The 27,979-nt window shown below is 35.6% G+C and overlaps 2 protein-coding genes across 2 annotated transcripts in view; both read right to left on the reverse strand.

The window, feature by feature from the left end:
- Positions 1-27,979, reverse strand: part of LOC142342922 (charged multivesicular body protein 7-like) — a 320,646-nt gene that overhangs the window by 276,057 nt on the left and 16,610 nt on the right. The window lies entirely within an intron of this gene.
- The window catches only part of LOC142342921 (uncharacterized), a 92,989-nt gene that overhangs the window by 46,541 nt on the left and 18,469 nt on the right, over positions 1-27,979 (reverse strand). The window contains exons 3-8 of the mRNA XM_075394598.1: positions 25,632-25,892; positions 25,030-25,153; positions 23,194-23,465; positions 22,729-22,837; positions 13,966-14,255; positions 1,608-2,049 (exon numbers count right to left, since the gene is read on the reverse strand). Coding sequence (XP_075250713.1) covers positions 1,608-2,049; positions 13,966-14,255; positions 22,729-22,837; positions 23,194-23,465; positions 25,030-25,153; positions 25,632-25,892 — 1,498 coding nt within the window. The remainder of the gene's footprint in view (positions 1-1,607; positions 2,050-13,965; positions 14,256-22,728; positions 22,838-23,193; positions 23,466-25,029; positions 25,154-25,631; positions 25,893-27,979) is intronic.

Consider the following 27,979-nt stretch of genomic DNA (forward strand, 5'->3'; position numbering starts at 1 on the left):
CATAAACCAATACGTCCACGAATGTGGACAAAACGAATGTTGTCCACGAATCTTGTCGATAGCTTGTCCACGAATGTCGACAAATTTATTTCCCTTCACTTTCAGAGAAATAGTGTAATCGAAACGTCAAAAATGTCCACTTCGAAAGACCTGTCTACCTTTCCTCAGCCAGCAAAGGTTTATTTTGTAGAAAACCACTAAGAGACGAAGCAAAAGGACATCATTTGGCAAACACCTGTTTTTACATTGATTTCATTGCAAATAAGTGGGCATCAAATCATTAAAACATGCCAAGAAAACCTGCGGCCTTCAATTTCCTTTTCGTCGTTCACAGATAGAAAACATATATCAATTACAACAATCATAACTTAAATTACAAAAATAAATATGTGTGCAACCGCAACAAAAGTAGCGACAAATGAAGACAACAATCAAAAGCTAAAAATTTTTTGAATCAAATGGCCTCAAAGTCAATAAAATTTATTAGCATTAAATGGAAGCCCCTAAATGGAATCAATTATGCCTACTTAGAGGGCAAATAAGAGCTATTTTAGTGACTAAGAGGCTGAACAGTAAACAAAATAACAAACGGGGCAAAATTCAAAAAATCATTAAAATTTTTCAAAAGTAGTGTCAAAATCGTGAAAACCGTTATTCAAGAACGAAACAAATAAATCGATTCAAACAAGAATAATTAGACAACCTAGTAACATATTATTAGTGAGACTAAGTGACAGAAAAATTTAAACTACTAGAATTCGCAAAAACTAAAAATAATAAATTTTTAAGAACACCTTGTGTCAAATTCGTTAAAAACCTTCAGTTTTGAAAAGAAAGAAAAAAAAATAAAATGGCCCCTGTGATTATTATTAAGGACAAAAAATGACAGAAAGACAAGACAAAAAACGGCAAAATCCACGAAAAAATAATTACTTGAACGCAAGTTGTGTCAATGTCGCAAACAACGTTAGATATGAATCGAAATCTTTTAATTGATTGAAATTCTGTCTAGTAAAGGAGCTAATTAGAGCTGTCCATGAGGCTGATTTGTAGATCAATAAAAAAAACTAAACGAAAACCAGTCAGACGTATACCCTAAGATTTATTGCACTAAGTCTTTAACGTTAAGACCCACTCCCCGGTCTCCATTGGTTTATCCCGTTTCTACTGATTTCGCCTTTTGACGTTGACCATATTTGCCGAATGAACTCTAAATGCCAACCGGCTATTAACGGCGGCTATTAACAAGTCAAAAAATATTTGAAAAGAAGATGTTGAAAAGATGAATAAGATGACGTGGCTATTAAACAAAACCGACGGAAAAATTGCTCTCTAACGATACACCACGGATTGGTTATGCTTGTAGTTAGCTTAAGAGGCTAGCCTAAGTGAGAAACGATTAAAAAAATCGTCATGGGGTGGGGTGGAAAAAGGAGTCCATCTAAGCCCTTCAAAAAGCTCCCTTCACATCATGAATATCTGAATATCACGCAGTCCTCAACAACTGCGGTGGACAGTACAGAGTCAGCTTAGTAATCCTCTGAGAGCGCTTCTCTGCGACTCAACGCCCTCGAGCCTCGATGAAATAATAATTGTCAAAAACTAACTTTAATTTGGGGACTTCTGAAATACGTTGGCAAAGCCCTGTAATCTTTACATGGCGTCTGGACTGTTCCGGCTCCCAAAGCTGAATGATCGTCCAATTTGAAGTTATGGTTCTTGGTTCCAGAATCAATTTCCAAGCTTAGTCCAGCACCTTTGTGAAATCCATTTTTGGTTCTCTTAATATCTTCAATATTTTTCGTATCTCGCATCACCTCATTTCTGACCGCTGTCTTGGAACTGGATTTGGACGTTTTGGTACCACTAACATGTCCATTTTGGATGACTTCAGAATTGATATGGCTATCTGAGTAGCTATTTTTGGACTTGGTAATTGGAGGGTTTGATTGGCAGCCGTTGTGCTGAGGTACTTCAGCAGAATCTGTCATATTGACTCTCTCCTCGCTATTAGAGGTATCAGGCAGTTGAGCTTCTGATTGTATTGATCTGAAATATAAAATGCAAAATCATCCTTTTTTCCCTCACTAATCAGGCATGCATCTCATATACCCTGAACCTAATAGATCCGAAAGAATTTCCCATAATAATCGACATTCAATTATATTATTCAACTTCATATCACAAGCTGCATAGCTTAGAGCTAAGTTGAAGATGGCCTACTAACACCACAATATGACAAAACACGTACACCTATTTCCAAAGCCAAATCTACATCCCTGTATCTAAATGGCCCACCTGCCAAATAAGCATCAAAACTTCGGTTTCAAATATGCGCAAATTCTGGGTGGTGTAATTATGTTATTGTATTTGCAAAATGCGATCTTGACATGAGTTCAGCGTGTTTTCAATTACTGTCAAGATTGAGATAAAAGAATATTTTACCCAGATTCAAAGGCAGAGAGAACTTAAAATTAGTTGTAAATGTCATTCAGAAATAGCGGTACATATAAGACATAGCCGGTAGGTTGCCAGAAAATAGCCGCCGTTAACGCACTTGATGCACATAGGGATTGATACAGAAAAAAAAAACAAGAGACAGAAATTGGCCGAATTTTTGTCTGATTTTTTTTCAAGTGTCGAAAAGTGTTCAAATTTGGCGTGCAATTTCATTTAGATTCTAACACTATACTTAATACAGCTACTAAACTGAAAACTATTAAGTTTAATAGCAACGTCAGCTACCAAACACTTAATGAACTTTGATACCCTAATGCTCAATGACTTAATGACGGGGCTTCATCGGCTGATCTCGTTTCTTCTTGATTTGTCTCTTTTGACTTTGACAGTATTCACTACACTGCGTACTTCAATGCGTGGAAGAACTTAAAGTCCATTCAATTGAAACAGTGAGCAAGGTAAGTCAGAAGTCAAGCGTAAAATCGTGACACATGTAATACGAAAAACGTGATCAGAAGGAAAAGCGAAACTAAAAATATGGTCGAAACAAAAATCTGGACAAAATAAAAAAAAATAAGAGAAGGCCAATAATAGCCCCAGGTATGTCTGTGCGGCTATTAAAAAGAAGAGCGCCTAATAGGCGTTGAGAGGCTGACGTCGGCTATTAATTACTTGAGACCAAATTCAAAGACTTTATTGTTCTTGTGAACTAATCCACAATTAGTATCGTCAAAGACATTAGTTACTTCTTAGATTTTCGTTCAATTGGTACAATAGCTGAAAATTGGTAAAATGTAGTAATTATATTTCATTAAGATGGTTAAAAAATGTAAACACTCTATTTTCAAAAAAAATGAGAAACACCTTTGACTGAAAAAAATGGAGTCAAACCTAAATCTGCTTTGAAAAACGGTACGTGATCAAGTAAGTTCTCTCACTGAGCGAAAAATGTTTCACACCTCCTTTTCTCGCCCAAACACGACATGAATAGAAAACCCTTTGTTCAGCCGTTTGACCTAAACACTTGATTTTCACATGCTGCATTGAATTTTATATCCTATATCCTGTTTTAAATAACGTCTGAAAAAAATCGATCAAAAAAGACGCTCCACCAATAATTCTCTTCGAGTCATAAAAACAGAAAACCATTCCACCTCTTTGAGTTCGAAAAAAGGCGGTCCCGCCAATACTTCTGTTCGAGTCGAAAAAAAAGACAGCACCCCAATACAATTAAAATAATTTGAATCGTAAAAACATAGCCGGTAGATTGCCAGAAAATAGCCGCAATAACTTCGTAGATCTGCAATCTGAAAAAGATAGAAAAAGAAAGACGAAAATTTCCATTTAAAGAGATTATATTTTGATTATGAATTTGTATAACTTATTGCTGCTTTTATTAACTGCTCTTAAATAACCTTCGATTAGTGTGACACCCACTCACTTGACCTCATCTCTTTGAATTAAATTTTATGTCAATTTCAGAGAGACAGTCATTTTTGAGAGTTAAGTAAGTCACGTGTGACCAAGAACGTAACCACGCGAATGAACAAAAACTCGCTCCGATAAGAATGGAGAATAACGTCACGCACTCAATTCAGTTGAAATTGCATGAACGAATGAACAAAAAGCAGATTTGAAGTGGTTGTGACGCCATATGGTCGTGAAAAAAATCTTGACCAAATTGATAAACATAGCAGGACAAATTCTGACGTACAATTCAAAGTATTTTAATTGACTAAACAAAAAACCAGACCTAGAACGGACTATGAGTGAACTGAGAACCCATTTCTAAAAAAAAAATCCGATCAAATTTTTTTTTAAAAAAATTAATGTCAAAACACCACATGTGAACAAAAAAGCGCTACCGAGAAATAGAAATTTGGTTCAAACAAAAAACTAGGCCTAAAATAAACAAAAAATGGATTGGGAATACCATTCAGAAAAAAAACCGATCCTGAAGATCGAAATGGCTGTAAAAAGCAAAGTTAAATTGCTGCATGTGAAAAAACACTAGAGGCGAATTTTTGTCCAAACATCGCTTTCTCACTCTACTTTAAAATTAGAGCGACAAAATTTCACGCTGCAAAACACCTCGCTTTTTCGCTCCACTCCCTGTTTCGGCGTGAACAAAATGACTATACTCATATTTGACTTCAAAAATCATAAAAATGTGTGAACAGATCTTAAAAAAAACATAGCAGGACAAGTCCTGACGTAAAATTCAAAGAATTTTCATTGACTACAAAAAATACTTGACGTAGAATTGGGAAAACCATTTCTAAAAAAATCAGATTCAAAAAACTAAAAACAAAACAGAAAATCAACGTCAAAATGCCACACGAACAAAAAACCACTAACGAAAAATAAAAATTTGGTTCAAACAAGAAACTAAGCGTAGAATGGACTATGGATGGATTGGGAAAACCATTTAGAAAAATATCCGATCAAAAAAAATTGAAAAAACCGTAAAAATCGAAGTGAAATTGCCGCAGGTTAACAAAAAAACCACTAGAGAGAGCGAATTTTTGTTGAAACACGTTTTTCTCACTATACTTTAAATTTAGAGCGAAAAAACTTCACGCCGCGAAACCACTCGCTTTTTCGCTCCACTTCCTGTTTCGACGTGACCAAAATCACTACTCCAATTTGAATTCAAATATCATAAAAATGTGTGAACAGATCTTTAAAAAATGACATCGCCCCAATACAATTCAAATTCTTTAAATTGTTAAAAGACAGGGCCCCAATACAATTCAAATTCTTTGAATTGTAAAAAACAAGCAGGCCAATAATAGCCCCAGCTATCGGTGTGCGGTTGTTAAAAACGAGAGAGCCTAAATAATAGCAGTTGAGAGGCTGACGGCGGCTATTAATAATTAATAAGCAAATTTCATACAGCGGGAAAACGGGTATTTGAAACCTGAAATAATGTTTCCTATTAAACACCAGGATGGCTTCACCAGGATTGCGACCCTTCGGGCCTAAAAGAGCTCAGTCTGAGGGATTTCGAACACTGAGCTGCTTACGCAGTGTGCATCGTTTATAGCATGCAAAATTTTATATGACCGACAAAGCTTTAGGTACATTAGAATGTTGAACTGAAAGGGAAACCAGACACGAACTGGAATTATGTCAATATTACACACAAGCACAACAAAAAACCTTTAATTTTAATGTGTCATGACCCAGCATGTTTGAAGCATGTGCCGATCAATATGCATGTAATTTACAGTACTTCTAAACCGACATGAAAGACCGCTTAAATACCAGGGAACAGAGAAACAAACGATTGCTGTTATATCTACGCCTTTCGACTCGCATTAGATGCTCTAACTAACCACCAACGCACTGAATATGACGCAAATGCAACATTTACATTTCAGCCAAACGTAGCCGCCTTCGCGGTTGCAACTAATCGAAAATTTTTCCTAAAGCCAATCGCAATATGTTAATGCACTTTCAATATCTGGAACGAAAACTGCATTATGGTAATGGCCAATTTTGTGAAAAGCACAGCTAACTCATTCGCGAAGAGTTGCTATCTTTATTTCATTAATATGCTATATATATAGCAGTAGGAAAAGTAAATTGAAAATCTCTAAAATTTGTCCGCATGTCGACGTCTGAATAGTTCAGGCCTGACATATTTTACGCTATAAATTGTTGAGAGATTAGCTAATACGTACTTACATTGTTAATTTTTTTTTCAAAAAAAGTACCTTTCAACGTTGTCCTTTGCGAAAAAACTTGCTGCTTTCACTAATTGTGGATCCTTCAGCCAAAGAAAGACCGCAAACACAAAAACATTGAGAAGAAAGACTTAGATTGAAACCAAAAACAAAAACATAGCCGCAAATTGCCGGAAAACACCCGCCCTTGACCCCCCTGATGCACAACGGGGGTGAAACAAAAGAAAAAATAAGAGATAGAAATTGAGAATTTTTCTAAAAGGAAAAAAGTTCTAATTTGGAGTTCTAAGTTTCAGTTAGATTCTATCATTATACATAACTCAAGTTCTAAACAGAACTCCATTAAACTTAAATTTAACGCGAGCTAACAATTACTCTTGTGTAATAATTTAAAATGAAACAATTTTAAATTATTTCAAACAATTTAAAATCCATTTAGTTGCGACAGCAAGGGAGGTAAGTCCAGAGTCAAACGTAATAATCGCGACTCATCTCAAACAAAAAACGAGATCAAAAGGAAAAACGCATTTAAAAAGGAGAGCGCTAAAATAAAAGCCGTTTAATTAGCCACTATCAGAAGAGCATCTAAATTTGGCCTCAATGGGTTCTACTTTTCATTTCGCTTTTCGGCATGCACTCCATTTTAGATTGCTCGTCTGAGCAACTGCTGTTTTAGATTGAACACAATGATCGAAGAAAGAAAATGACCAAAACAGCGCGCAAACTACCAAAAAGTCAACGATGGCCCGCCCGCACAACCAACCGACTTGACTGAAAAAAATTTCACGACAGTCTAATTTTTTCCCAAGCGTCAAGTGTTCTAATCTACACTGCAAATTCTGAACATACAGTAAGAAAGCCAGTTAGCAATGGCTCTAATAAACTTTGATAGCGCAATGCAATATAAACTTAATGACCGGGCTTTAACCCTTTTCTTTTGATCTTACTTATTCACTACATTTTGCTCGTATTCCATACTGCGTAAATCAATGAGTGAAGGAATTTCAAGTCGATTTAGTTGACACAGTGAGTGATGCAAGTTAGATGTCAAACGTGAAAATCGTGACTCATCTAAAACAAAAAACGTGATCAGAAGGTAAAACGAATTTAAAAAGGAGAGCGCCTAAATAACAGCCGTTCAATTGGCTATTAAAAAAGCATCTATAAATGGCCTCAAGGGGAAGTACTTTTCATTTCGCTTTTCGTTATAGACGCAATTCATTTTAGATTAGACTGCTGATCCACTGCTGTTTTAGTTTGAACGCAATGGTCGAATAATGAAAATGGCCAAAACAGCTGGCAAACTACCAGAAAATCACCAACCGACTTGACTGTTGGAGAAAATAGAAAACTTAACGACAGTCTAATTAGTTTTCCAACGTCAAGTGTTCTAATCTGGTCTGCAGATTCTGAACTTTCAGTTAGATTCTAAAAATATAATTAAATCAACATCCAAACTGATTGCGACTAAGCTTGATACTAGGGCCAGCTAGAATTCACTAAGGATCTTTGATAACTCAATGCAATATTAACTCAATGACCGGGCTTTATCTCTTTCCTTTTGATCTTGCTTTTCCATATTCTGCTCTTGTCAACTACTACTGCTTGAACCAATGAGTGAAAGAGTTTCAAGTCCATTCAGCTAAGACAGTGGTTTAAGTAAGTCACGAGTCAAACGTGATACTCATGTGTTATGTAAAACGAAAAACGTGATCAAAAAGAAAAGTGAATGAAAAACAACAGGACAAGTCCTTAATTACAATCCAGCACTGAATGGTTTATTGACCTGACAATTATTATCTTAACAGCAACATCCAACCAAGAGAGTCAACAAAGCCCATTACCCATATGTGTAAAACAACAAAAAATCTAAAAGCAGTAAAACATTTTAATTTCGAAGTGTGTTTTAAGAAAAACCAAAACTAAAAGTTGAAGAAAACATTTACATTACAAATCTTTACAATAAGTACTAGACACAACAACAACAATGAGCGAATCAATGACTGACAAACATAAGATTAATGTTCGTCAAACATAAAATTGACGAACATTACATCGGAACAGAAGTCAATAAGACCTGTCATGTTTGAGACTAAGCAATAGGACATCGAGAAAAGCAAAAAAAAACATGCAAGATTCAAAGATCAACTGCTATTTTCTGAAAATATACAGTATCAAAATCATAAAAACGATGGGTATGCTCAGGCAAATAATTATATTTACTTATTCCTCATTGATCAGACGAAAATCTGACAACAAAAAATACAACCAACACTTTCAAAACTCAAAAATTGGCTAATACTTTAAAACGAATGGCACAGAATTCAAAAAAAGCACTATTTATTTCGATCAACTAAACTAGTATTACAATCGATGATGCCTGTCCTCATTGAGATGAAGTGAAAACACAGCAATAAGTACAACAGAATCCAGCAATGCTGAAAAATGAGCTTAAAATTTTTGAAAACGAACAGCGTATTAGTCAAAGGGAACAATAGCGAACAATTCAATTGATTAATTCAATCAATTAAATTATCTTTAGAATGCTATGACACCTATTTTAAATGAGACCAACAAAAAGCCAACAGCGAACACGAAAAACTAGTAAAACACAAAAATTCGAAATTTCAAAATTGTTGGTCATAGAAAGCTCTAGGCTTTGACTTGAAACAGTTAAATCGATTTAAATAATCCCGATCACCAACCAATGAGAACTCTCCCTAAAAAGATCAAATTAAAACAACAAAAAGTATTAAAAACATACTCCCAAAAACAAAAAAATCAAATGACAACTTTTAAGAAATAGTGCCGAAAGTAAAAGAAAATACTCGCAAAACATAAAAACTAAATGAGAACTTTTAACAAATAGTGGCAAAAGTCATGAAAACTACTAGCCATGAACTCAAAGCATTAATTAAGTTAAATTATCCCTAATCAGCAACAACGAGACTTTTCGGTAAAAAAAACTAAGTGATAAGACAACAGAAAAAACATAGCCGGCCAATTGCCAGAAAATAGCCGCCCTTGACGCATTTCGGGAAGAAAAAATAAGAGACCAATTGACAGGCTTCATTCCAAATTTCAGAAAAAGTTTACATATTCGGTGTGCAGTTAGTTAGATTCTAGAACTATACTCAATTCAGCTTCTAAACTGAAAGCTATTAAGCTTAATAATATTGTCAGCTAGCAAAACCTCTAATGAATTTTGATAACTATGACAAGCTAGTAAGATAATGCACAATGGCCGGGCTTTATCGGTTTATCCAGTTTCTTTTGATTTTGCCCTTTTGACACTGACCGCATTCACTATATTGCGTAAATCAATGCGTGAGAGAACTTAAAATCCATTCAGTTGAAAGTTAGTGAGATAAGTCACCAGTCAAACGTCAAAAACTACTTATTTAAAACACAAAAAATGATAAAGGTAAAGCGAATTTTAAAAAGAAGTGCTAACGAAAAGGCGTTGAGAGGCTGACGGCGGATATTAAACATAAACCAACAAACTGCTCGGACAAAATGCTCTCGGGCGAGAGGCGGGGAAATTTAAATCAAGAGCTGCAGCCAAGATAAAATTTTGTTTATGGGTGCAAAATATCCGAACATGGTGGTCTTCGAACCATCATCCTCAGGAGTCCTCAACAAAAGGAGTCGCCACTCAGCTATTATTCCCTTGTAATTCCATTGCCACGATCGGTTTTCAACAAATTCGGCCTCAAAGTCAAAGCATTTGCGATGCCTCAAAAATGGAGACGCGCTAAAAAGTCATTCGAGAAGAATGTTCTGGGACAAAAGCGCTAAAATTTTGTATAAGAAAGACACACGTTTACAATAATTGCTTCAAGATTCGTTCGAGAGCAATTAATAAGTTAAAAATCAAAATATTCACAAATATTTTGTGATAACTAATAATGGCAAAGTCATAAAATATAAGATGTCTGTAGGTAAAATCAAGCAATTGAAAATAGGCGCAATTTTACAATTGACAGCACCTAAGAAAAAAATCTTGAAAATAGAGGTCTAAATATTTTTCAAAATCCAAAAATTTGTTCAAATACAAATTCTTACTCCTATTTAAAGGTTATTTGAAAAGAGAGTCGCACTTCGAACCTACTCCCTTTTTCGCTTCCTTTCACTCTCCAGCGTGATTAAAATCAACACTAATATGACTTCTCACTGACATGAAAAAGGCGAAAAAAGAACATTTTTAAAAGACAGCTCACCGATTCATTCCAAATGATTTTGATTAAAAATAAAGAGCGACTAAATAAAAGCCGTTGAGAGGCTGACGGCGGCTAGTAATAATTTACCATTTGTTAAGGAATTTAGCTTCGAATTGTTCTAATTAGTATCAAAGATAGTCAACGTAAAAATTTTTCTGAAACCGTTACACTATTTTTATAGGCCGGGAATTTTCACAGAAACCACTGTTCTTTTGCTTCGTCCAGTCAATTTTATATAATACAAAAGAGCATAAAAATAGACTTGTTAAATTTTGAACCTCTCTTTGTGAAGTGAACACAAGAAAATCTATAGCCATGTAGGATACAACCATAATTTGTTGTGACAAAACAAATAAGCAAAGAACAGTTGATGCACTTTTGATATAAATTAATTTTAAATTTTTTACCTCGGAAACATATGCAATGAATTCAGTCAGCACATCATATAATATAATTAGCTAGAAACAACCGATAATTTGCAAGTATAACAATTTTTAGCTGCGAAAATGGCGAAGCGGTATAGATATCTAGGGAAGATATTAAGTATATGGGGATAAAATTTCAAAACTTTTTGTCTTAGTACAATATATCAATACGTTGAATCGCATTTTGGCTACTTTTGAAAGACAAAATTGTAATCCAAAGGCGGCTTGAGATAACAAAACTGACCAAAAACGTGGCGCAAAATTGCTCAAAAAAAACTATGGACTTTTTACTCTCGCCACTTTGCTTCTATTCCACAACCACGTCGATACTCAACCGCTAACAATCACTATTATATTAGCAACAAACTTCATTTCAAAGTGAGCAACTGAAATCACTGTGAAGCTTGATGAACTGAAGCTTGAAAAAGAATGTTCTAGAACAAAAATGGTCAAGCAAAAATTTTGCATTAAAAAAGACCAGCATGATAACTATAATTGCTTCACAATCAATATTCCGAGTTCCAAAACTGCAAATGATCAAGAACAAATAAGGCCAAAAGAACTGGCCATTATTGGTTTCGTCAAATGAAAACGTTCATTAGGACTTCTCTCATTCGATGAAAAATAATGATAGGATACAAAATCTTTGAAAAAACTAAGGAAAAGACCAATTAAACATACCGCGACGAAGTATTCGACGAAGTAGACGGAAAATAATAGCCCTCTATAATAACCCGGGGAGAAGATGTGGGCGACCATTGAAGAGAAGAAAACTCGCAACCACAAAAAAAATTCCACGAACCAGCTCCAAATAGATCTCTTCAATTGAAATATCAACAGCCAGCCAATTAATTGAAATGCATTACAAAACATTAATGCAACAGCTAACAGGTTTCAAGATTTTCAGGAAAAATTTCTAAAATTTGAGATGCCACAGCAATGGAACTTCAACAATCCGGTCAAAAGTCATCACAGCTACCGACAAGAAAAAAACACAGAAAACAAATTTTAGAAAACACGGAGAATCAGATGTTCATGTTACGGAAATTCTGATGTAAAAAATAAGTTAAAGAAAAGCCAAAAAAATTAAGGCAAAAACTACAAAGGTAGGATTTGCACCGCGACCTCGTGAGTCCGATTTCTTCACCTTGACGGAGGTAATAACCACTCGGCTATCAGGGCCTTGTCATCGACTTTGTAACAATCGGTTTTCTCTCAACAACAAACTTTATTTCAGAGTGAGAGCAATTGAAACCACTCAAAAATCAAGAAGAGTAAAAGTAACTTCAGAAGTCAAAGATTATTTTAGAAGACAAGCGCAAAATGTTCAAGCGAACATTTGAATTAAAAAAGACACACACGTTTACAATAATTGCTTCTCATTCGAGAGCAATTAAGAAACATAGGTGGCATATTGCCAGAAAATAGCCGCATTAGCTTCGTAGATCTGCAGTCTCAAAAAAACAGTAAAAAAAAACAGAACAAAAAATATCTTTTTATTGAAGGCTGATATATATTTTGATTAAAAATCTGTATAAATTTTTGCTACCTCTATTAGCTGCTCTCAAATTAGCTATATTTAGAGTGACACATTCAGTTGACGTTATCTCTTTGAATTGAAGTATATAAACGTCAATTTCGAAGTGAGGAAGTTATTTTTGAGAGTGAGGTAAGTCAAGTGTGACATAAAATTTAATCGCGCCAATGATTAAAAAACTTTCTCCTTTAAGAGCGAAAAACGACGTCACGCACGCACTTCAGTTGAAATTGCATGCACGAATGAACAAAAAGCAGATTTGAAGTGGTTGTGACGTCATATTGTCGCAACAAAAATCTTGACGACGAAATAAAAAACATACCAGGACAAATCCTCACGTAGAATTCAAAGAATTTTAATTGACTATGCAACAAACTATACCTAGAACGGACCAAGAGTGAATTGGGAAAACCATTTCTGAAAATCAGACCAAAAACATTTTAGAAAAAAAACAGAAAATCAATGTCAAAATGCTGCACGTGAACAAGGAATCAATAACGAGAAAAAATTTGGTTCAAACAAAAAACAAGGCCTGGAATAAACTATGAATGGATTGGGAAAACCAATTAGAAAAATTCAATCCAAAAAATTGAAAAAAAAACAGTAAAAACCAAAGTGAAATTGCCGCATTGGAACAAAAAAACCACTAGAGAGAAAGCGAATTTTTGTTGAAACACCGTTTTCTCACTATACTTTAAATTTAGAGCAAAAAAATTTCACGCCGCGAAACCACTCGCTTTTCCGCTCCACTTCCTGCTTCGGTGTGACCAAAATCACTACTCCAATTTGACTTCAGAAATCGTGTGAACAGATCTTTAAAAAAAGACAGCGCCCCAGTACAATTCAAATTCTTTGAATTGTAAAAACCAAGAGAAGGCCAACAGTAGCCCCAGCTATCGCTGTGCGGCTATTAATCGTAAACAGATTAAATTTATTTTCACTGGGATATCTTCCTTTCAAGATAAAGCGCGGAACAGTTCAAACGATGATATTCATTGCAACAAATTAAATATCTTGATGGAAACGCAATTTTGAATCATTTTTAGCGCGCGATGCTACGGTGGTCAAGCGAGTAAGAGGGTTGGGTGAGTGCGGGGCTGTGGGGGATAGGCGTCAAACTCTCAGAACTGCCCCTCACAACATGATTTTACGTCTCTTGACAGTTTTGGTGAAACGCATAGAGACTAGTGAGCCGTACAGCGCTAAGAGAACTTAATCACCTATGGGATTTATCTGCTAATTCAGCTTTTTAGGACGAAAGGCGAATTGGACGCACCGAAAAAACTCTCAGACGAAAATTTGGCGCCACATAAAATCGCATTTTAAGAGGCCAGTTGTACATTATAATTGCTACATTCATGTGAGAGCAGTTAAAAATAGCTGTCGAATACCATTACTCTACTTTAAGTAGACAAACGACTACTATATCTTCAGACTCGTTCGAGAGTAATTAACAACGATCATCTCTAAACTAAACGTTAGGTCACGTCAAGTTGCGCATTAATTTGCTGTAAGGAGCACTGAAGAGATCATCATCTGATTTAAAGCGAAAGCTTTGTTTTATTCCTCAAGTTGTAATTCAAGGGCCAGATAAAAAACTGTCAGGAAAAGAGGAACATTGCTTGAGTACTTACACGTCTAAGTCGGTGATATTCACTTCGCAATGCTCAGTTAAGCTTACAGTCGAGAATAGCTTCGAAGACGATATCGGGAACGACAGATGATTGACTTCAGGTTTGCAGTTCAACATGGTCGAACAGTGAAAGGATGGTCGGCTATTTTCCGAGTTATAGTTGTCCACACTATCGTCGAGGCAGTAGCCGTTGTTTGTCTGGTGATGCAACTCACTTTGGCTGCCATCAATGGCAAGTGAGACCTCTTCGCACAGCTCGCTTGCTAATCTGTATCCCACCACGTCTCTTAACTAAATTCAAACTTCCGATAAACGATCACGATATTAGATTAATTTAGCAAAACCTGAACTTTACGCTGTTATATTCACTCGAATCCAATCCCATTTTTAGAAATCAATCAGATTTCAAAAATAGGGCACTAATCCCAAGCGCTTGGTTGATACATCGGCTAGGTACAGCATTTACATTCACAGATGAACAATTCAATGAAATCAATACGGTGTTATGGTCGTTTGTCAATTATATAAACTCGTAATGTTGAGTCACATTTTCCATTGCTAGCGGTGGTTTCCAAGTATGGAGCCGCCGACCTAATCTATTAAAAACAAAGACTCAAAAAAACTCTTTTAACATAGCCGGTAGATTTCCGGAAAATAGCCGCCGTTGACGCGCTTGATGCATATCGGGATTGAAACAGAAAAAGAAAGAAAAGAGATAAATTGAAAAAAAGAGAAAATAAAAAAGTATTCTATTTTGGCATGCAGTTTTAGTTGAATTCAAAAACTATACTTAATTCAGCTTCTAAACTGAAAGCTTATCAGCTTAATACCAATGTCAGCTAACAAACACTCAAATGAACTTTGATAACCTAATCCTCAATGACTTATGTAAAACAAAAAACGTGATCAAAAGGTAAAGCGAATTTAAAGAACAATGAGAGCGCCTAAATAATAGCCGTTCAGAGGCTGACGGCGGCTATTAAAAATAAAGAAATAATAGTGCATAAATTTTAGAAGAAATGCTATATTAACTGCCTCCATTGCATGGGACTCCTCTATTGAGACTTCGAACCGGTTTCAAGTAAGCTACCTTAATATTGGTGCTAAAACCAAAGCGATTAACGTTGAGTGAATTGCTCTCGAACGACTGGCGGGGAAAATTAGTTTATAGGGGGCGTAGCTTAGAAATTTTTCAAGGGAGCAAAAAAAACAACCCTACAGAGGTTCGCACCCCGGATCTCCAGTCTGTCAGTCTGACATCGTTACCATTGAGCTACACTGACACCTCCTCATACACATAGCCAAAAAATTTCCGGAAAAAGCCACCATCGACCGGCTTGACGCTCATTGGGATCAAAACAAAAAGAAAGAAAGAGATGGAAATTGACAGAATTTTTCAAAGTGCCAAAGTGTTCTTATTTGGTGTGTAAATTCTGCACATTCGGTTAGATTCTAAAATTACACTTAACTCAGCTTCTAAACTTAAAGCTATTAAACTTGCTATATTACATGCGAGCCAGCAATCACTTTAATGAACTTTGATAACTTTGGTAAAGCAAAAGGATAAAGTAAAAAAAGAACGCTGAAAAAAGCCGTTGAGAGGCTGACGCCGGCTATTAATCACTTCTATATTAGCAGCAAACTTTAAGTCAGAACGAGAGCAACTTAGATCACTCAAAAATGATGAATTCAAGCGTGAAAAAGTCAACAGAAAGAGCTAAACATAACTGAATAACGTCGGGCGAATTGCTCTTAAACGACCAGCTGGCTCCGTCAGTAGGTAGCCACCGTCTAGTGAGGCTAGCTTTAGCTTAATTGAAGGGGCGTGAGTGAGGGTAATAGATGATGACAACACGCAACATAACAGCAGCTTAAGTGCGTAAAATTTGAACGAGAAAGAGTAGGAAAGAAAACCCAACTAACAGAAAGGGAGTGAGAGCTAGGAATATTTTCTATGATAAGATTCGACTCCGCAACTTCTAGTTTTCAACGCTTGTTAGTATTTAAATCAAATAGAAAAAAAACAAAGTACAAAATTCAATAGAAAAAATTCCACATTTCGCAGTGGAAAAATTTTCAAAACCATTTTTTTGGCGTTCATTTAGGTAACCCATCAGCCAGACATAAAAAGTTTTTGTTGGCCAGTAATGATTGTTAAACTCAGAAACGGAAAAAATATTCAAAAATTTTAACATAGCCGGCAGATTGCCGGAAAATAGCCGAGAGACGCTTGTAGCCTTCCATAAATTGAAACCACTAAAGAAATAAGACAGACAGATCAACCACCAGTCCTTTAATTGACCACAAGACTTTTTGTGTTAGAATCGGACTGTCAATTTTATGACATACAGTCTATAAGGAAAAAGACCTAAAGTAGCTTTCTCAAAATTGATATTCGAAATCAAAAGCTAAAGACTACTACTCAAGAATTAGGTCATATAAGTTTGGCAACACTTGGATGCACACTATTAACCTTCAGCTAGTAAATTTTCATAAAATTTAAAGATCCATAAATGCGTTCAGTTGTCATTTTTTTGTGAGGTAAGTCACGCAATTGACATGAAAGTAGAAATGACGTCACGCGGACAAATTTTAACTGCAACGCAGTAGAAGTAACTGAAACCATTGAAAAAGTCAATTGCAAGAATTCAGGTCGCAAGAATCATCGATGGAGACGAGGAAATAAAAAAAAACACGATGTCCTCAGTAATAGCAGCTATGGCCCCGCGGCTGTTAAAAAACAATTGCAAACGTTAACAAAATCATGCTAAAATTTAAAATATTAAGATCCTCAGAACAATTTCATTGACTCAAGAGACTATACAGTCTTCCAATTTCAAGCTTTAGACAATTTCACTGGATCAAAAAGATCCCTAAGCTTGGAACATTCAAAACTTGATTTTTTTAAAAATGCTTTAATTCGTGAAATTGAAATCTTGAAAAACATTTCATTACATCTAGAAAATAACGCTCACCTATTATAAAACCCTGAGGAGGTTCCTTGGCTCTTGAGGCTGAAGAAACCTAAAAAATGACAGAACTTGAAAAAACTGCAAAAACATAGCTGGCAGATTGCCAGAAAATAGCCGCAATAGATTCGTAGATCGGCAGTCTAAAAAAACAGTAAAAAAGACAGACCAAAAAAATTCATCTTTTCATTGAAGGCTGATCTGTTAAATTTTGATTAAAAATCTGTATAAATTATTGCTGCCTCTATTAGTTGATCTCAAATAACATTCATTTAGAGTGACACACACCCATTTGACCTTATCTCTTTAAAGCAAATAAAAGTCAATTTCAAAGTGAGGAAGTCATTTTTGAGAGTGAGGTAAGTCAAGTGTAACCAAAAATTTAATCACGCGCATGAACAAAAAAAATTGCTCCACTAAGAGCGAAAAATGACGTCACATGCAATTCAGTTGAAATTGCGTGAACGAATGAACAAAAAGTGGCTGTGACGTCATATGGTCGTAACAAAAATCATGACGACGAAATAAAAAAACACAGCAGGACAAGTCCTGACGTACAACTCAAAGAATTTTCATTGACTAAACAGAAAAAATAGACCTAGAATGGACTATGAGTGAATTGAGAAAACCATTTTTAAAAAATTCAGATAAAAAAATTAGAAATAAACAGAAAATCAATGTCAAAATGCCGCATGTGAACAAAAAAACCACTAGCGAGAAATGAAAGTTTAATTCAAACAAAAAGCTAGTCCTAGAATGAGCTGTTAATCGATTGGGAAAACCATTTAGAAAAAAATCCGATCCAAAAAATCGAAAAAACAGTAAAAATCAGAGTTAAATTGCCGCATGTGAACAAAAAACCACTACCGAGAAACCGAATTTTTGTTCAAACCCCGTTTTCTCACTCTACCTTAAAATTATAGCGAAAAAAATTCACGCCGCAAAACCACTCGCTTTTTCGCTCCATTTCCTGTTTCGGCGTGACCAAAATCACTACTCCAATTTGATTTCAAAAATCATGAAAATGTGTGAACAGATCTTAAAAAAAAAACATAGCAGGACAAGTCCTGACGTACAATTCAAAGAATTTTCATTGAATAAACAGTAAACGACTTATAACGGACTATGAAAGAATTGGGAAAATCATTTCTAAAAAAAATCAGATAAAAAAATTAAAAAAAACACAAAAAATCGGTGTCAAAATGCCGCATGTGAACAAAACACCACTACCGAGAAATGAAAATTTGGTTCACACAAAAAACTAGGCCTAGAATGAGCTATTAATGGATTGGGAAAACCATTTAGAAAAAACCCGATCCAAAAAAATCGAAAAAACAGTAAAAATCAAAGTGAAATTGCCGCATGTGAACAAAAAACCACTAGCGAGAAAGCGAATTTTTGTTCACACACCATTTTCTCACTCTACTTTAAAATTAGAGCAAAAAAATTTCATGCCGCAAAACCACTCGCTTTTTCGCTCCATTTCCTGTTTCGGCGTGACCAAAATCACTACTCCAATTTGACTTCAAAAATCATGAAAATGTGTGAACAGATCTTAAAAAAAAAAAAAGACAGCGCCCCAATACAATTCAAATTCTTTGAATTGTAAAAAAAGACAGCGCCCCAATACAATTCAAATTCTTTGAATTGTAAAAAACCAAGAGAAGGCCAATAATAGCCCCAGCTACCTGTTTATCCCGTTTTTAAGGACAAAAAGTTAAATGGATCAGACGAAAAATCGGTCAAGCGAAAAATTGCATAAAAAAGACCATCAGGACTAGTATAATTGCTAAAAACTTTGTTTGAGAGTAATGAAAAATGAAAAGAACTAAGGTAACAGATGTCAGTACCTATCAATTCAAAAACCCAAACAAATTCATCTATGTCGCATTGAAAAACCTATTAGAACTGTCAGCAATAAACTGAAACCATTAACTACGTTCAGTTATGTCTCAATAGAAAGTCGATATAAGACATGTCAAAAAGAATTCCTTTTAACAATTCGTTAATAAAATGACATTAAGACCATAAAATTTTATGAAAACAAAGCGTATTTAAGCATAGCAAGTAAAAAGAGCACATAAAAGGAAAAACCATTAGCATAAATTAGCCGACCAAATCAGTTTGACGAACTTTCATGCTTTCTCTTTTAGCGCCCTTTGCTACTTTAGCGCGACTAAAATCAGTACTATAATTTGAATTTCAATCACATAAAAAAATCCAAAAAGAAGTGACAGAAGAAGTGACAAAAGTCCAAAAGAAAAGACAGAGCTTGGAAAGTAAAGCGTAGCCAGAATACTCCAGGCGGGAGCAAACTGAAGGCTCGAGCTACCTTAAAAACTTGAAATTACAGCCTCAAAAAACCTAAAGTATCTAAATAGCGGGAGGTTACGTAGGGTGCGAGTCGGAAAAATTGAAAAAATAGCCAGAATGGGTTAAAAACTTCCAGGTCTTACCTTAATCACCAAAAATAGTACTGACCTCAATTAACCATATTGTACTGACCTTATTGTGTCTCCGATTGAACTCATAACGTATATTAATGTGTTAAAGGTTAATATGTCACTTTTTTAAAACTAAACCAAGTTTTCGATTAGAAAAATTCCAAAAAATGGACATGGCAGATGTTCCGCAACAATAACAGCTGAAGGCTCCCGCAAGAAATTCTCGTGCATTAAATACAACTAACGTCGGGCGAATTGCTCTCAAACAACTGAGAAGTTTAGTGAGGCTAGCTTCAGCTTAATTGAAGTGGCGTAAGTTAGCGCAGCGAGGGTGCACCCGAGGGCTGATGGTGTGGCAACAGTGGGGGAGGCGGTCAATCTCTAAGAACCGCCCTTCGCACCATAAGTATAAGTCTCCAAAACAGATTCTGTGAATCACATACTTGAAGACTAGTGAGTTGAAAGGCTCTAAGAGCACTAAATTCAAACTGGGCGCTGCTACCTCTTTATCCCGTTTTTGAAGACGAAAGTCAAATCGGTCAGACGGAAAATCGGCCAAGCGAAACATTGCATAAAAGAGACAAACAGGATTAAAATAATTGCTACAAATTGCTTTTGAGAGCAATTACCATTAATTTCTCAAAAAGTGCCTGTTAGATCAATTATGATAAAAAACATTTCTACTTTAACTCATTGTTAATAAGGATCAGAGATGATGACATTACGCAACATAACAGCAGCTGAAGTGCGGAATCAACACAAAGAGAGAGAGAGAGAGATAAAACGTGAACGAGAAGAAAAAGAAAGCCTGACCGACAGATGAAGAAAGCGAGATAGGAATATTTTCCATGATGGAATTCGACTCTGCAACTTCTAGTTTTCTAGCCTTGTTAGTAAATGTATCAAATAGAAAAAAACTAAAAGGCAAAATTAAAAGTTTTCAGCTTCGCTGTAAAAAGAAATTTTTTGTTTGGACAGTTCTGTCAGATAACCTATCTCGACACTTAAAAAGTTTCGTTGGCCGATAATGGTTGTTAAACTCAGAAAAGTACAAAAAATATTGAAAAATTTTGGAAACAATTACATATTTTAACAAAATCTTGCTAAAATTCAAGACATTCACATCTCAAGAACCAATTCATTGTAACAAGAGACTATATAGTACACCTGTTTCACGCCTGAAACAGTTTTACTGGCTCATAAAGGTCCATACATTTGGAACATAAAACTTTTCCAAAAATTTGAGAATTTTTTAAATTTTATCCAAGAATTACTAACACTGGAGTCCTAGAAAATTGATCACCATACCTTTAACTCCACAAACTTTGCAGCAGCTTATTATAAAACCTTAGAGGAGGTCCCAGGGCCTCTGGTGCCGGAAAAAATTTAAAAAACATGAAAAAAACCTTTTTTTTAAATTGCTAAATTCGTGCTATTAGAATCTTGAAAAGCATTCCATTACGTCTATAAACCATGCATTAACATATTATCAAACCCTAGAGGAAGTTCCGTGGCTCTTGCGGCTAGAGAAACCCAAAAACTGAAAAATTTGCAAAAAATTGAAAAAATTGCAAGTTTCATTTAAAAAAAATTGCTACAATTGGTGATATTAAAAAGTTGAAAATTTATCTATAACCAACAAGGAACATCTAGTAGCTTATTATTGAACCCTAACGGAGGTTTCCCGACCCTTGAGGCACAAAAAACCTGAACGATGACTCGAAAAAATGGCAAAAAATTTTCAAAAAATGCTAAAATCGTGATGTTAAAATCTTGCAAGACCTTTCATTACATCTATATATTATACAATAACCTATTTTCAAACCAAAGAGGTAGTTACTTGGCTGTAAGGCTGAAAAAAGGTTAAAAAACGAACAAAATTTTTCAAAAAACTTTAAAAGCAATTTTTATTTAAAAAAATGTCAAAATTTGTGACATTAAAAAGTTGAAAAACTGTTCCATGAACAATAAAAAATTGTGAGTAACTTATTATCAAACGCCTTAGGATGTTTTCTGGCCCCTGGGTCTGGAAATACCTGAATAAGGAAAAAATAAATGTCAAAAAATTTGAAAAAAATTGCTAGTTTTGTCAAACGTTTCCCTGACACCTAGCGCTGATAAAAACCAAATGTCAAAAATTTTCAAAAATCTCGAAAAAATGCAAAATAGTATAAATTTGTGTGTTTTTAGCGAGCAGTTGATCGTCAGTAGCTAGAAACCGGGGGTGCACCGTGGGCTGATGGGGGCAACAGTTGGGTGGGGGTGCTGTCTAACAGCGCGGCGCCGGGGGGGGGCAATAGTGGAGGAGGGTCAAAAGTGGAGGGGTCTTCAATCTCTAAGAACCGCCCTTCACACCATAAGTATAAGTATCCAAAACAGTTTGAGCTGAAACAGAGCTGAAAGGCTCTAAGAGCACTAAATGCCCGCTGGGCGCTACCTGTTTATCCCGTTAGACGAAAATGCGTCAGACGAAAAATCGGTCGAGCGAAAAATCGCTTAAAAAAGACTGACAGGACTAGTATAATTGCTACAAACTTCGTTTGAGAGCAAATAAACATTTTTTTCCATTTGACTGTTAAATCATGTTTCAGTGCCACTTAATTGATTTAAAAACAACAAGGATTACCGTAACTCCTCGAGTCGTACTTAACTACAATTCAAAAATTTTTCAATTGCTAAACAAAACAACAACTAGACCCAGAAAGGATTAGGATTGGATTGCAAAACTATCAAGAACAAAACCGATTTATACAATTCGAAAAAATTAAAAGCAGAAGTCAGATTGACGCATGTGAACAAAAAGCCACTATCGAGAAACTAATTTTTCGTTAACATCATCTAACTCTACTTAAAAAATAGAGTGAGCAAATTTCACTCCTAACAACCACTCGCTTTTTCTCTCCACTTCCTGTTCCGGCGTGACCAAAATCATAACTCAACTTCAAAAATGTGTGAACAGTTCCTTAAGAAAAAGACAGCGCACCATATAAAATTATTTGACTTGTTATGCAAAACCAAGATCTTCGCAATATAGCTACGCTCAGCTTATAGCTTCGCAGCTATAAAAGAAGCTTAACTTCAAATAGTTAAAAGCATCGCACTCAAAGGAGGTCACTGAGAAAATCTGTCGTTGATCGAGAGCAGCGGAGTTGGTTGCTGTTAATGCCCGGTATTAACTTCTTCATTAAATGCAAGTTATAAATTTTGAGGTGAATTTCTAAGTCACGTAACTCTTTTTGAAACAAGACTTTGGCGTCAAGTTTGTAAAATTGGCAGTGTGTTTCACACTCACACGTAAGTGTGTCAATTGCACTCAGCCAAAGTATGCCTACACAGAAATATTATTTATACCTTCTGCGTGAGTCTCTGATACAATTGGGCGTATTTGAGTGATGTGTCGAGTTCCCCAATCACCCGGTACAACTGACAAAGGAAGCAATACATGTGACATTCGCCGACACTGAAACAATCAATTTGTATAAACCATAAACTCAGGGTTCAATCTTCGCTTTGTTTTAATTATCGAGTACCTTTAGTATAATACAACACACCCGATGCCTTACTGACAATTTCTCAATTTCAGTTCAACAGAATACTCTAACAAAAATCTGTTGATCAGGAAAATTTTGTTGACATTTAATTAGTTTCATTAAGATCTCTCAACGTGAAAACAACGGCCTATTCTTTCAATGTCAAATACGTTTTTATCTATTATTGCTTCACTTTAGCAGCGGTATAAAGTTCTATTCTATTATGAACTGTCGACGTCTCAGTGATTTGAGATGACAACTTTTGCTCACGTCGAATTCAACTTACTCATCTCCGATTGACTTGACCAAATCCAGGTACTTCAACCCCAGCTCAGTGGCGGCCTCGTAGTCTTCCAAGAGATTCATTACATTGGCTAATTGATACAGTGCTTTTGCTTTCTTCGCACTGTCGTTCAACTGCTCTGCAAGGTAGAAGGATTCCTGAAAGGCCTCCGCCGCTTCCTCATACTTCTGCATGGAACAGTAAATTACACCAAGGAAGCTCTTGGAGTTCAGCTGGATTTCCTGGTCACCAAACTCGAGGCTTGTTTGCAAACACTGCAAAACACATTTTAATGATATATCAGCTGATCAAGTAAACTCCCTGACCGCATAAAATTTTATAGTTCACAGACAATGAACAAAAACTATTCCATTGAAATGAAAAGGACGCGCAAGATCTCAAACGTTTTGAAAAGACTTGAGAAAACTTTTAAAAAGATCTTGAGAAGAAAATGTTCTGTGCATATCTAGACAAGGAGGATCGGTTATGCGCAATTTGTTTCAAATTCTTCTTATATATTGTTCAGCTTAATGTCAACAATAGATTTATGAAAATGCTGATGATGAAAACTTCGTCTCCCTTTTCGTCTCCATAACTGGGCAAAATGGACAAAACTAGAATGCTGATTTATGAGAATGCTGATGATGAAAACTTTCTATTTTCGTCTCCATAATTGGGCAAAAATGGACAAAACGGAGCATAAAATAGCTAAATTAGAGAAATTCTGTAAGCAAATATAAAGAGCTGAGAACTGAAACGAGGAATCAAATGACTACTCGCAACAAATGATGTTGGGGGTCTATGCAGGTGCAACTACTGTGAAAATGGACCAGTACTGGATTCGAACCAGCATCTCTTACTTGCAAGCCTAGTCTGCTACCCAATTACAGCAACTGGTCTTAAGCTCTCGAAGTTGGGCTAATCTTATAACCCGTTCTCACGTCCTTTCTTGTCCCTCAAATCTTCATTTCTCTAGCCAAGTATAAGTTGAACAAGTAGAGCTTCTTGTCAAGCTATGTCAAGCTTATCTTATGCACAATTTACATTAGGTTGTTCGCTCTCAACCTTCTAACAAATGACTGCTCCAAAATCAGTAGAGTGAAGGAATATTGTTAATTTCTCGGCTATTGTATTAATTAAAAAGTACCCGAATGTCTTAAAGGTATTTCATGCGACAATGATAAATATAGTAAAACTCCTCTTACTTGGCGCCAAATTACCTAAAATTTGGAAAGCTAGATAAGCTCAATCGTTACGCACCAAAGATAATGACATTACATACTGCAACAACACTTAAATATACGAGGACAACAAAATCTAAATCTGAACCAAAACGAAAAGTAAACGAGAATGGCGCAAACCAAGAAATGTTTGGAAAAACCAAAAATTCGCCAAGTAAAAGTCCTCTAATAAATATATTCAAAGGTAGACGGAATATCTTATGATACCACTTATATCTTCCACGTAAAATATATCAATCGGTCATAATTATCTGGACAACAAATATCTTTTGTATATCTAGTGGGGTTGGAAGTCTTGATCGGGCAAGCTCGTGCATATCTTAGAGATGATTTGAATTTCATTTTACGTGATTTTATAGCAACATAATTTTTAAACAAAATTGTGCTAAATCAGCTTCAATTTTTGTGTTTTCTGTGTGACAGATTCCGGTTAGAAGTTGAAACTTTCATTGGCTTAGAAATTTTGTTAACGGATAAAAGAACAGCAGTTATTTTTGCATGATCCCGAATGATTTTTAATCATTATTCTCCAGTTGACTAGAATCATGTGCAATTGTTTTAAATGCAAGGATGAGTCTGCCTTAATACGAATACTCACATCTAGTTGGCAAGAGAGTGCATCGTCCAACTGTCCCAGCTTGAAGTAGACATGAGAGAGACTGCCACAGATCCTCCCTATCAGGGGTGCCTCCTTAGCCACTCCCACTATGGCCTTGTACCTCCTAAAATGAGATGGAATAAAAATTTCAAAACTATCCAGCAAAAACGAAATCAGATATCTCTCATTTTCTTAGTGAGTGTCAACTAAAAATCTCATCCCTCCAAGCTGGGTTCTCCTTAGGATCATTCTATAAACTAGAAATACTCCAGATTAAATCTTGCCCTCAAAAATTGCTTACAGGAATTTTAAATTCGAGCTCCACTCGGCGCGGATGAGAAAAATCTATGTGCAAAGAAATAAATTTACTTAATTTGAGTGCATATGCGCTGACTTAATATCAGAAATTTGGTCGCTATTCTCTGACGGAGTCACAAAAAATCTAGCATTAATCAAGAACCGCAAAGAGGTCCGAGAAACAACTCAAAATTTTGATGTGGCTTCAGAAGGAGTCACGTAACCTTGATTGAAACACAAACCTGCAAATTAGAAATCTGGCAGCGCCTAACAACTCCCATAATTTTAATGAAAAGAGAACTAACAAGAAATAGGCAACTGCTTGATGAAGATGGAGGTCAATTTCCTCTGCCGATGTTTGTCCCTCGAGATGCTTTGCCCACTTGAACTCACTTTGGCCCAGATGGTACAGAGCAGTCTCTATGAAGGCTTCATGCTGTTTCTGCTCAGCTTTCCTCAGCAGCTCCAGGAACAATGAACATGCATCTTCAAATCTGTTCAGCATTGATAATGTCACTCCTATTCTGGTACTTGAAAAGGCCTCTTTGTCGAAGTCGTTTAAATGCCTGAAACATATTCCATTAATTTCGACCAACATAACCCGGCAATGTCGCCGAATTGTTGTATAGATGAGGTGCTTTTTTGAGTAGTTTGAGTGCAAATTACAACACCTGGAAGTGCTTTTTCAATTACTTAAAACTAAGTGTTATGCCTCTTGACTTCAGAAATATTATGCAGACATAAAACTATACCCAACAGATCGTAATAATTTTTGGTAGTAAAGAAGTTTGATTTTAACATCTTGAAGGAGCAATAACTTCTCTAGGAGGTTCAAATCATGAGGAAAACTTCAACAAATTTCAGCGCTTTGCATTTGACGTTTGGTATTAAACTGTCACTAATTGAGTTAAGATGCTCAAAATTGTAAATCAGAGCAATCTTAAGTCAACATCTGCAGTGAGAAAAGTCGACCGGAAAGTCAAAAGGCCAACCTCAAACTTCGCATCCAGACATACAACAGAAATTGCTTCCAACTTCTTTTGAATTGAGAGCCCATTAAACAAACGTAATCAACAATTTTTCAAAAATGGGCATATTCATAAAAAGTGGAACGAGCAATCGAAATATCTGTGGCACATCTTCTGAGGAATTGCAGTAAAATAATTCAAAGTATATAAATACTAAAATAGTTAGCTTCCAACGCGGAAGGGCCAAGAGCAGTGCCATTCCTCAAACTTTCATAAACAGCGCTTAAAAACTACCGTTAAGACAACAATTAAGAGATTGAAAGCCGTTTTAAGAGTAGAGTCAGTCATGCCAATACCAGGATCATGCTCACATCCAATTTATAAGCTGCGCGAATACTGAAGCGTAATTACTTTGGTTTGAACAAATAGCTCAAATTTGCGTCTAAACGTCTAATTACAATTCCGAACCCACTATAAAAAAGATTTTTTTATTTCGCTTCTTCCGAAGGTTTATCAAGTTAAGTTTTGTGATTAGTAGACATATTTCGGTTGTTCTTGGCGTTTCCGGTAATTGTCGTTACTTGGACTTAAATTTGTTAAAATGTCCAACAATAGTGTTTTGACTCTAAACGAGAGGGGAGTGTTGCAGAATGGTTTCATTCACTTCTTTTTTGCTAAATTTCTTTTTGACTTGTTATCTTTTGACTTTCAATGACTTTCAAAAACTTCTAAATATGCTTTTTATTAATTTAAATGACTTTTTCATCAAAAACATTTCTAAATACGCTTTTCTAGCCCAGTTTGAGTAAGTTTGCTAAAAGCCGAGACCTGAAAACTGCTAACCCGACCTCTTTTGAACTCAGAGGGCTAATTTCGCGATCACTTCCCAAAAGAGACTTCTTGAATTAAAACATTGGCCGTTTTCCTCTATTTCAACACGACATAAAATGCATTATGTTTTCGATATATTGAAATACTTCATTTACCACATTATCTATTTTACAAATAGTTGGAACACTCAAGTGTTTTAGTGGGACGCGGAGACATATTAGGGCTGGTTTTCTTCACTTCGTGTACTCTTTAGAATCAAAAAGTTCGGATTGCATTCGAGCAATTTTTTTTGAACTTTTTGTTTATTTGGAAAAAGTTTCACACATTAGTCTCACTAACAACAAGTCCCAATTCAATCCTAAGGAGTTTCAAGTTGAAAAGTTTTTGTTGTTAGCTGAACTCTTTTATTTTCGAAAAAAAAATTCTTTTTAAATCAATGATCCATGAGCTTTGCCACTCTCATCTTTCTGTGAATAGATAGCTTAGTCTTTGTAAACACCGGTCGTATCCTCTTTCTAGCTAACTAAAATTCAATCTTCCTAACTGCTTTGTTTTCAACTAATGGTTTCTTGGCATTGATACTACGCATTTTAGTTTTGAAATGCGATTTTGGAAATCTGCTAATTTTTGAGGTTGATCTTTGTTTTCTTGTCCTAATATCAGAATAACAGTGCAAATTTTAACGCCTGGAAGTGCTTGTTCAATTACTTAACACTAACTGTTATTCCTCCTGACTTCAGAAATATCAAGCCACCAGTGTTGAAAATGCTTCGTATAGCCCAACAGCTCTTAATACAACTTTTGGTAGTAAAGCAGTTTGATTGTAGCCTCATTTTGCGGGAGCAGTAACCTTA

Source organism: Convolutriloba macropyga, chromosome 7 (assembly GCF_964194025.1).
Source record: "Convolutriloba macropyga chromosome 7, txConMacr16.3, whole genome shotgun sequence".
NCBI classification, from domain to species: domain Eukaryota; kingdom Metazoa; phylum Xenacoelomorpha; order Acoela; family Convolutidae; genus Convolutriloba; species Convolutriloba macropyga.